The sequence below is a fragment of the Salvelinus fontinalis genome, chromosome 8 (genome assembly GCF_029448725.1).
Source record: "Salvelinus fontinalis isolate EN_2023a chromosome 8, ASM2944872v1, whole genome shotgun sequence".
NCBI classification, from domain to species: Eukaryota; Metazoa; Chordata; class Actinopteri; order Salmoniformes; family Salmonidae; genus Salvelinus; species Salvelinus fontinalis.
In genome coordinates, this window is record NC_074672.1 from 31,847,564 (window position 1) to 31,858,236 (window position 10,673).

The 10,673-nt window shown below is 49.6% G+C and overlaps 1 protein-coding gene across 5 annotated transcripts in view; it reads right to left on the bottom strand.

Moving 5' to 3' along the window:
- Positions 1–10,673, bottom strand: part of LOC129861467 (zinc finger protein 512B-like) — a 54,780-nt gene that overhangs the window by 23,792 nt on the left and 20,315 nt on the right. For 3 of the 5 annotated variants that reach the window (XM_055932839.1, XM_055932841.1, XM_055932840.1), the window contains exons 4-8: positions 10,266–10,345; positions 9,078–9,275; positions 5,170–5,342; positions 4,826–5,082; positions 4,634–4,705 (exon numbers count right to left, since the gene is read on the bottom strand). In XM_055932839.1, the coding sequence (XP_055788814.1) occupies positions 4,634–4,705; positions 4,826–5,082; positions 5,170–5,342; positions 9,078–9,275; positions 10,266–10,345 (780 nt within the window). The remainder of the gene's footprint in view (positions 1–4,633; positions 4,706–4,825; positions 5,083–5,169; positions 5,343–9,077; positions 9,276–10,265; positions 10,346–10,673) is intronic. The other 2 variants (XM_055932842.1, XM_055932843.1) reach the window with 2 other exon arrangements.

The following is a 10,673-nucleotide window of genomic DNA, read 5'->3' on the forward strand; positions in this document are numbered from 1 at the left end:
AGAGCCATCCGTCTGCCCAGTGCCGTCTGAGCCATCCGTCTGCCCAGTGCCGTCTGAGCCATCCGTCTGCCCAGTGCCGTCTGAGCCATCCGTCTGCCCAGTGCCGTCTGAGCCATCCGTCTGCCCAGTGCCGTCTGAGCCATCCGTCTGCCCAGTGCCGTCTGAGCCATCCGTCTGCCCAGTGCCGTCTGAGCCATCCGTCTGCCCAGTGCCGTCTGAGCCAGCCGTCTGTCCCGAGCCATTAGAGCCGTTAGTCAGTCAGGAGCCGCTAGAGCCATTCGTCAGTCAGGATCTGCCAGAGCCGCCAACCAGACAGGATCTGCCAGAGCCGCCAACCAGACAGGATCTGCCAGAGCCGTCAACCAGACAGGATCTGCCAGAGCCGCCAACCAGACTGGATCTGCCAGAGCCGCCAACCAGACTGGATCTGCCAGAGCCGCCAGTCAGCCATGAGCATCCAGAGCCGTCAGCCAGCCATGAGCGTCCAGAGCCGTCAGCCAGCCATGAGCGTCCAGAGCCGTCAGCCAGCCATGAGCGTCCAGAGCTGCCATGTATCCAGAACTGCCCCTCAGTCCAGAGCTGTCTCTCTGTCCGGAGCTGCCCTTCAGTCCGGAGTTGCCCCTCTATCCTGAGCTACCTCTCTATCCTGAGCTACCTCTCTATTCTGACCTACCTCTCTGTCCTGAGCTACCTTGTCCCGGAGCTGTCCCTTATTTTTGTGTTGCCTCTTATATTAGGTGGGTGGAATAGGAGGGTGGTCATTCTGAGGGATGAAGAGGAGGAGGAACGTCGTTACATCACTCCCTATCCCACTCTGTTTTCCCCACATGCTTCAAGATGGCTACCATTGTTCCTGTACCCAAGAAGGCAAAGATAACTGAACTAAATAACTACTGCCCGTAGCACTCACTTCTGTCATTATGAAGTGCTTCGAAAGACTAGTCAAGGATCATATCACCTCCACCTTACCGGCCACCCTAGACCCACTTTAGTTTACATACCGCCCCAGCAGGTCCACAGACGACGCAATCGCCATCACACTGCACACTGCCCTAACCCATCTGGACAAGAGGAATACCTATGTAAGAATGCTGTTCCTTGACTACAACTCAGCATTCAACACCATAATACCCTCCAAACTCATCATCAAGCTGGAGGCCCTGGCTCAACCCTGCCCTGTGCAATGGGGTCCTGGACTTTCTGACGGGCCGCCCCAGGTGGTGAAGGTAGGAAACATCATCTCCACTTCACTGACCCTCAACACTGGGGCCCCACAAGGGTGTGTGCTCAGCCTCCTCCTGTACTCCTTGTTCACTTTAACCTGTTTGGGCTGCAGGGGCAGTATTGAGTAGCCAGATAAAAGGTGCCCATTTCAAACGGCCTCGTACTCAATTCTTGCTCGTACAATATGCATATTATTATTCCTATTGGATAGAAAACACTCTCTAGTTTCTAAAACAGTTTGAATTATATCTGTGAGTCAAACAGAACTCATTTGGCACAAACTTCCTGACCAGGAAGTGGAAAGTCTGAAATCGAGGCTCTGTTCTACTTCCTGCCTATAAATGGGCATGATACTTATTAGTATACATGAACTTCATAGGCCATCCCCTGGATGTCAAGAGGCGGTGAGAGAAGAAATTGAGTGTTTATCTTGGTCTGAAGTGGAATACAAGCTCTTTCTATGACGTGTCCCCCATTTCCTGTTTTCTGGAGAGCGCGAGGAGGTACCTGGATTTGCCTTCTGTTTAGCTGCCGTTATGGACGACCAATATCTCCGGCTTTGATTTTATTTGATACATGTGACCATATCATCGTAAAGTATGTTTTTTCAATATAGTTTAATCAGATTATTGAAATTTTTTCGGGAGTTTTGCCGTGTTCCGTTCTCTTCCGTTTGTTGACATGGAGACTTGGCTAGTGCGCCACTTGGCTAGTGCGCTTGCTAAATCAAGAGGGAAAGAGGCCGTTCTAAATCCAAACAACGATTGTTCCCGACAAAGGACCCCTTGTCCAACATTCTGATGAAAGATCAGCAAAAGTAAGAAACATTTTATGATGCTATTTCATATATCTGTCGTACATGTGAACTAGTCGTCGGCGCCCAACTTTTGGGTACTCTAGCTATACCGAAGCTGGATGTCATAATGAAGTTATTTTTTACAATTCTAACACGTCGATTTCATTAAGAACTAATGGATCTATCATTTCCTATACAACATGTATTTTTTAGTTATGTTTACGAATAGCTATTTGGACAGAATATGTGTGTCAGAAAAAGTGTCAGAAAAATATCCGGACGTTGTGGGAAATAGTAGCTACGTTAGCACAATGTATAACCACTGATTTCAGCTCTAAATATGCAAATTTTCAAACAAAACATAAGTGTATGTATAACCTGATGTTATAGGACTGTCATCTGATGAAGAATATCAAGGTTAGTCAAAAATTATATATCTTTTACTGGTTTGTTACGATCGCTAACTTTTACTGCTGGGAAATGGCTTGTGTTTCTGGCTATTGTGGTAAGCTAATATAACGCTATATTGTGTTTTCGCTGTAAAACACTTAATAAATCGGAAATGTTGGCTGGAATCACAAGATGCCTGTCTTTCATTTGATGTACACTATGTATTTTTCAGAAATGTTTTATGATGAGTATTTAGGTATTTGACGTTGGTGTCTGTAATTATTCTGGCTGCTTTCGGTGCAATTTCTGATTGTAGCTGCAATGTAAACTATGATTTAAACCTGAAATATGCACATTTTTCGAACAAAACATAGATTTATTGAATAACATGTTATAAGACTGTCATCTGATGAAGTTGTTTGTTGGTTAGTTTGGTTGGTTCTTGGTTAGTTAGGTTGGCTTTGTGCATGCTACCTGTGCTGTGAAAAATGTCTGTCCTTTTTTGTATTTGTTGGTGAGCTAACATAAATATACGTGCTGTTTTCGCTGTAAAACATTTTAAAAATCGGACATGTTGGCTGGATTCACAAGATGTGTACCTTTCATTTGCTGTATTGGAGTTGTTAATGTGTGAAAGTTAAATATTAAAAAAGAAAAATATTTTGAATTTCGCGCCCTGCACTTGAAGTGGCTGTTGTCATATTGATCCCTACTTAGGGCTGGCAGCCAGAAGAAGTTTTAACATCTGCTAAACATGTGTATGTGACAAATACAATTTGATTTGATTTGAGAAAGAGAGAGTGGTAGAGAGAGAGGAGGCAGGGAGATGAGAACAACAGAGAAAGAGAGAGTGGTAGAGAGAGAGGAGGCAGGGAGATGAGAACAGAAAAAGAGAGAGTGGTAGAGAGAGAGGAGGCAGGGAGATGAGAACAACAGAGAAAGAGAGAGTGGTAGAGAGAGAGGAGGCAGGGAGATGAGAACAACAGAGAAAGAGAGAGTGGTAGAGAGAGAGGAGGCAGGGAGATGAGAACAACAGAGAAAGAGAGAGTGGTAGAGAGAGAGGAGGCAGGGAGATGAGAACAACAGAGAAAGAGAGAGTGATAGAGAGGAGGCAGGGAGATGAGAACAACAGAGAAAGAGAGTAGTAGAGAGAGAGGAGGCAGGGAGATGAGAACAACAGAGAAAGAGAGAGTGGTAGAGAGAGAGGAGGCAGGGAGATGAGAACAACAGAGAAAGAGAGAGTGATAGAGAGAGAGGAGGCAGGGAGATGAGAACAACAGAGAAAGAGAGTAGTAGAGAGAGAGGAGGCAGGGAGATGAGAACAACAGAGAAAGAGAGAGTGGTAGAGACAGGAGGCAGGGAGATGAGAACAACAGAGAAAGAGAGAGTGGTAGAGAGAGAGGAGGCAGGGAGATGAGAACAACAGAGAAAGAGAGAGTGGTAGAGAGAGAGGAGGCAGGGAGATGAGAACAACAGAGAAAGAGAGAGTGATAGAGAGAGAGGAGGCAGGGAGATGAGAACAACAGAGAAAGAGAGTAGTAGAGAGAGAGGAGGCAGGGAGATGAGAACAACAGAGAAAGAGAGAGTGGTAGAGAGAGAGGAGGCAGGGAGATGAGAACAACAGAGAAAGAGAGAGTGGTAGAGAGAGAGGAGGCAGGGAGATGAGAACAGAGAAAGAGAGAGTGGTAGAGAGAGAGGAGGCAGGGAGATGAGAACAACAGAGAAAGAGAGAGTGGTAGAGAGAGAGGAGGCAGGGAGATGAGAACAACAGAGAAAGAGAGAGTGGTAGAGAGAGAGGAGGCAGGGAGATGAGAACAACAGAGAAAGAGAGAGTGGTAGAGAGAGACGAGGCAGGGTGTTGAGAACAACAGAGAAAGAGAGAGTGATAGACAGAGGAGGCAATTGAGATGAGAACAACAGAGAAAGAGAGAGTGGTAGAGAGAGAGGAGGCAGGGAGATGAGAACAACAGAGAAAGAGAGAGTGGTAGAGAGAGAGGAGGCAGGGAGATGAGAACAGAGAAAGAGAGTACGAGACTGGCTCACTGAGTGAGGATATGAAACACCTCTACAGTCCTCACATTAACACAGAGGACACTATCACACTACCACTAATACACACTGTGGAGGGGCAGACTCTCATGCCTAGTCAATGACCCAGTAGAGAATACTTCTATTTCCAGCAAGTGAGAGAAGCTGTGAGATGAGAAATGCAGAAGGGTCTACCTTTCAGTCCGAACGTCCCAGAGATGGAGGGCTGTTCTCCAGTGAACTTTTTAGGAGTTTTCTGCTTCCGTCCTGGCTCATGAGGAGAACAGAGAGCAAGAAACAGTCAAACACACTGGGCCCCCATTTCCACTGGACTGCACCCTCACAAGGCAACAAAATATCCTACTAGTCATAATATTTTAATCTTACTGTGCCTTGTCCTCTCAGGGTCTTCATCTGGATACGGTGGGAGGAGGCTTCCCCCCTCACCATCGCTCTCGCTGCCATCCGGAGTGTTGGGGGAGGTGTCAGATGAGGAGGCCTGATGCTGGGGGGGCTGGGGGTGTGTGTGCTGTTTCCTCTCCCCCCTCTGGGGGGAACACTCCCCATTCTGGGAGGGACTAGACACATCCTGGGTCTTCTTCACTTTGAAGAACACCGGCGATGGGGTAGTAATCTCCATAGGCCTGGACAGAGCAGACACAAGGGTACAATCTAAACCTAGGCCGACAGGGTAAGTTAACGTTGTGGTGAAAATCCCCGACCCAGGTTACCTTTTCTTGGCGGCCCCCTTCACGGGGGTCTTCTGTAGTTTGGGCTCGGCCTTGGTCTCCACGGTAACCCTCTCTGGGTGGTTCCACAGCTTGTGCTTCTGGAGCCGGACCTTAGTGGCGAACACCGCCTCACAGTCCGGACAGCCATGACTCAACTTCTCCGCTAGGGTTGCCTGGAGGACAGAGAAAAAAGGGAGGCAGTAAAAGAGAGAAAGAGAAGAAACAGAAGGATATTGATTAGTCTAAAGTAGACAAATCTAATTCAACAGGTGTACAGATTGACATTAAATATGTAGACCCCCTCGAACCACTGAGAGTGGTCAACAGAGGGAAAAGGCAGGGGTGAGACGGAGCGGGTGAGGAGGGGCGATGTGGGAGAGGAGAGTAATGTTATCACGATACCAGGTTTAGTATCACGATACTAGATACAATCACAATACCAAAACGATACCACGGCAGAAACAGAAGGCATATTAGCCAAAGTCCCAGAATGGCCCTTGATGCAGACAGATTAACTCAGCTACTGTTCTGTTCAATCGTTGGACATCTTTACACCATTTTTCAGATAGCCATGTATGCATTAATGAATCAACTATACTGTTCTTAACAATCTAACTACATAACAACATAACGGTAATCATTATTTTGAATGGTATATCTCTATTGATAAACCGGGTAAATCAAGATGGAGCCTAGTTCTATTCACAATACAGGAGCATGCATTGAGTTATTGAGCTTGTTTTGGCTAATTTCAAGGTGCGACAGATGACAAACAATATGTTTCCTTTCCATTTGGGACTTCATTTATTGTACTGATCAACATTTGCATTGAAGTAGCTTCTTTTATAACAGTGTGCGCTGTCCCTTTAACCAGTAATGACATCATTCACCAGTCAAGAGGGGTGTGGCCCATCAGAGCCCTATTCACACAGTCAGTTCACTCAGGCAATAGATATTTGGGAGAGATGTGAGAGAGAGAGGCTGATTAAGTAAATTAATAAAGTTTTGGTGACAATCAGCATTGAAATCAGTATATTTTTCATTATGGTTTGAATATTATCACAAATTACTAGGGTATTGAATTGATGTTAACTTCAGCTGGAAACTAGCCTGTAAAGCTCGAAGATATCTTCTTGAATTGTAAAGTGTTCTAGCCTGTATGGACATTGTTTTGTGAACAGTAATTAACAGTTTCAACATTTCTACATGCTGTGTCGCATTATTAATTTGTGTTAACTTCTGTGCAGCGGGAGTGGGGAGATAACATGATGCAGCCCAGACTCCCTGTGCAGGCTAAGTGGAGCAGAAGTGAGGAGATAACATGATGCAGCCCAGACTCCCTGTGCAGGCTAAGTGGAGCAGGAGTGAGGAGATAACATGATGCAGCCCAGACTCCCTGTGCAGGCTAAGTGGAGCAGGAGTGAGGAGATAACATGATGCAGCCCAGACTCCCTGTGCAGGCTAAGTGGAGCAGGAGTGAGGAGATAACATGATGCAGCCCAGACTCCCAGTGCAGGCTAAGTGGAGCAGGAGTGAGGAGATAACATGATGCAGCCCAGGCTCCCAGTGCAGGCTAAGTGGAGCAGGAGTGAGGAGATAACATGATGCAGCCCAGACTCCCTGTGCAGGCTAAGTGGAGCAGGAGTGAGGAGATAACATGATGCAGCCCAGACTCCCTGTGCAGGCTAAGTGGAGCAGGAGTGAGGAGATAACATGATGCAGCCCAGACTCCATGTGCAGGCTAAGTGGAGCAGGAGTGAGGAGATAACATGATGCAGCCCAGACTCCCTGTGCAGGCTAAGTGGATCAGGAGTAAGGAGATAACATGATGCAGCCCAGACTCCCAGTGCAGGCTAAGTGGAGCAGGAGGTGGAGATAACATGATGCAGCCTAGACTCCCAGTGCAGGCTAAGTGGAGCAGGAGTGAGGAGATAACATGATGCAGCCCAGACTCCCAGTGCAGGCTAAGTGGAGCAGGAGGTGGAGATAACATGATGCAGCCCAGACTCCCTGTGCAGGCTAAGTGGAGCAGGAGTGAGGAGATAACATGATGCAGCCCAGACTCCCAGTGCAGGCTAAGTGGAGCAGGAGTGAGGAGATAACATGATGCAGCCCAGGCTCCCAGTGCAGGCTAAGTGGAGCAGGAGTAAGGAGATAACATGATGCAGCCCAGGCTCCCAGTGCAGGCTAAGTGGAGCAGGAGTAAGGAGATAACATGATGCAGCCCAGACTCCCAGTGCAGGCTAAGTGGAGCAGGAGTGAGGAGATAACATGATGCAGCCCAGACTCCCAGTGCAGGCTAAGTGGAGCAGGAGTGAGGAGATAACGTGATGCAGCCCAGACTCCCAGTGCAGGCTAAGTGGAGCAGGAGTGAGGAGATAACGTGATGCAGCCCAGACTCCCTGTGCAGGCTAAGTGGAGCAGGAGTGAGGAGATAACGTGATGCAGCCCAGACTCCCTGTGCAGGCTAAGTAGAGCAGGAGTGAGGAGATAACGTGATGCAGCCCAGACTCCCTGTGCAGGCTAAGTGGAGCAGGAGTGAGGAGATAACATGATGCAGCCCAGACTCCCAGTGCAGGCTAAGTGGAGCAGGAGTGAGGAGATAACGTGATGCAGCCCAGACTCCCTGTGCAGGCTAAGTGGAGCAGGAGTGAGGAGATAACATGATGCAGCCCAGACTCCCTGTGCAGGCTAAGTAGAGCAGGAGTGAGGAGATAACATGATGCAGCCCAGACTCCCTGTGCAGGCTAAGTGGAGCAGGAGTAAGGAGATAACATGATGCAGCCCAGACTCCCTGTGCAGGCTAAGTGGAGCAGGAGTGAGGAGATAACATGATGCAGCCCAGACTCCCTGTGCAGGCTAAGTGGAGCAGGAGTGAGGAGATAACATGATGCAGCCCAGACTCCCTGTGCAGGCTAAGTGGAGCAGGAGTGAGGAGATAACATGATGCAGCCCAGACTCCCTGTGCAGGCTAAGTGGAGCAGGAGTGAGGAGATAACATGATGCAGCCCAGACTCCCTGTGCAGGCTAAGTGGAGCAGGAGTGAGGAGATAACATGATGCAGCCCAGACTCCCTGTGCAGGCTAAGTGGAGCAGGAGTGAGGAGATAACATGATGCAGCCCAGACTCCCTGTGCAGGCTAAGTGGAGCAGGAGTGAGGAGATAACATGATGCAGCCCAGACTCCCTGTGCAGGCTAAGTGGAGCAGGAGTGAGGAGATAACATGATGCAGCCCAGACTCCCTGTGCAGGCTAAGTGGAGCAGGAGTGAGGAGATAACATGATGCAGCCCAGACTCCCAGTGCAGGCTAAGTGGAGCAGGAGTGAGGAGATAACATGATGCAGCCCAGACTCCCTGTGCAGGCTAAGTGGAGCAGGAGTGAGGAGATAACATGATGCAGCCCAGACTCCCTGTGCAGGCTAAGTGGAGCAGGAGTGAGGAGATAACATGATGCAGCCCAGACTCCCTGTGCAGGCTAAGTGGAGCAGGAGTGAGGAGATAACATGATGCAGCCCAGACTCCCTGTGCAGGCTAAGTGGAGCAGGAGTGAGGAGATAACATGATGCAGCCCAGACTCCCTGTGCAGGCTAAGTGGAGCAGGAGTGAGGAGATAACATGATGCAGCCCAGACTCCCTGTGCAGGCTAAGTGGAGCAGGAGTGAGGAGATAACATGATGCAGCCCAGACTCCCTGTGCAGGCTAAGTGGAGCAGGAGTGAGGAGATAACATGATGCAGCCCAGACTCCCAGTGCAGGCTAAGTGGAGCAGGAGTGAGCTCGCGCTGTAAGGGAGACATCGGCTGTGCTGATAGACAGACGTGATCTGTGAGACATGTTCGACAGAAGTACCGAAAGCAACAAAAATTCTAGTACCGAGCCATTTTTCATGTTCTAGTATCGAAAAAGTACCGAAGTTTCGGAATACCGTGTAACACTGGAGGAGAGAGACGGTGGGGTGAGTAGAGGGTCATGTCTCACCCCCTGGCAGCGTTGGTAGTGGTATTTGAGGCCGTAGATGCTGGGGAACTCCAACCAGCAGCCTGAACACGGACACTTTACCCTTGATCTCCTCTTAAACTCCTCCTTCCACTGGACCATCATGTTAGCCTGCAGAGAGGGGGAGAGATGAGATACACATGCCTTTCACACACTCCTACACAGGGAGTAGGGAGGGAGTAGGGAGGGTGTAGGGAGTAGGGGGGGGGGGGTAGGGAGGGAGTAGGGGGGAATTAGGGAGGTAGTAGGGGGGGGGAGTAGAGGGGAGTAGGGAGGGAGTAGAGGGGAGTAGGGGGGAGTAGGGAGGAGTAGGGAGGGAGTAGAGGGGAGTAGGGAGGGAGTAGAGGGGAGTAGGGAGGGAGTAGGGAGGGAGTAGAGGGGAGTAGGGGGAGTAGGGATGGAGTAGAGGGGAGTAGGGAGGGAGTAGGGAGAAGTAGGGAGGGAGTAGGGGGGAGTAGGGAGGGAGTAGGGAGGGAGTAGGGGGGAGTAGGGAGGGAGTAGGAAGGAATAGGGGGGAGTAGGGAGGGAGTAGGGGGGGAATTAGGGTGGGAGTAGGGGGGAATTAGGGTGGGAGTAGGGGGGAGTAGGGAGAAGTAGGGGGGAGTAGGGGGGAGTAGGGAGGGAGTAGGGAGGGTGTAGGGAGGAGTAGGGAGGGAGTCGGGGGGGAGTAGGGTGAGAGAAGGGAGGGAGTAGGGAGAAGTAGGGAGGGAGTAGGAAGGGAGTAGGGAGGGAGTAGGGGGGAGTAGGGAGGGAGTAGGGGGGAGTAGAGGGGAGTAGGGAGGGAGTAGAGGGGAGTATGGGGGAGTAGGGAGGAGTAGGGGGGAGTAGAGGGGAGTAGGGAGGGAGTAGAGGGGAGTAGGGAGGGAGTAGGGGGGAGCAGGAAGGAATAGGGGGGAGTAGGGAGGGAGTAGGGGGGAATTAGGGTGGGAGTAGGGGGGAATTAGGGTGGGAGTAGGGGGGAGTAGGGAGAAGTAGGGAGGGAGTAGGGAGGGAGTAGGGGGGAGTAGGGAGGGAGAAGGGAGGGAGTAGGGAGGGAGTAGGAAGGGAGTAGGGAGGGAGTAGGGGGGAGTAGGGAGGAGTAGATGGATAATAGATACTGACAGGAATACTCTTCAGCTCCTGTACTTCAGCTCTGGGACGCCCCTTCTTCTTCCCCTCCCCTCTTTCACTACAAGGAGGACCTGAAAGAGAAAAACAGAGTGGTGGAGGAGATAGAGAAAGGGGTACAGTTGGGATTACTATTACCTGTTTCATTGGTTCAATTCACAACACACACAGCTCCCTTCCATCTCAGGCAGACAGGAGAATAAAACACATTTGGAACACATTCAAGTCCAAACAAATGTCAATATTTTTCAGTGTTTGTATTACTGTGGAACTAAGCATAGATAAAAACACTTGATTGTCTTGGTCACAAGGACAAAGTTGAATCTTCACAGGCTTGGATTATACCTACTCAGCAACAGAGCAATAGTCACACCTCAAGATATATTAAAAACCAGTGTAGGC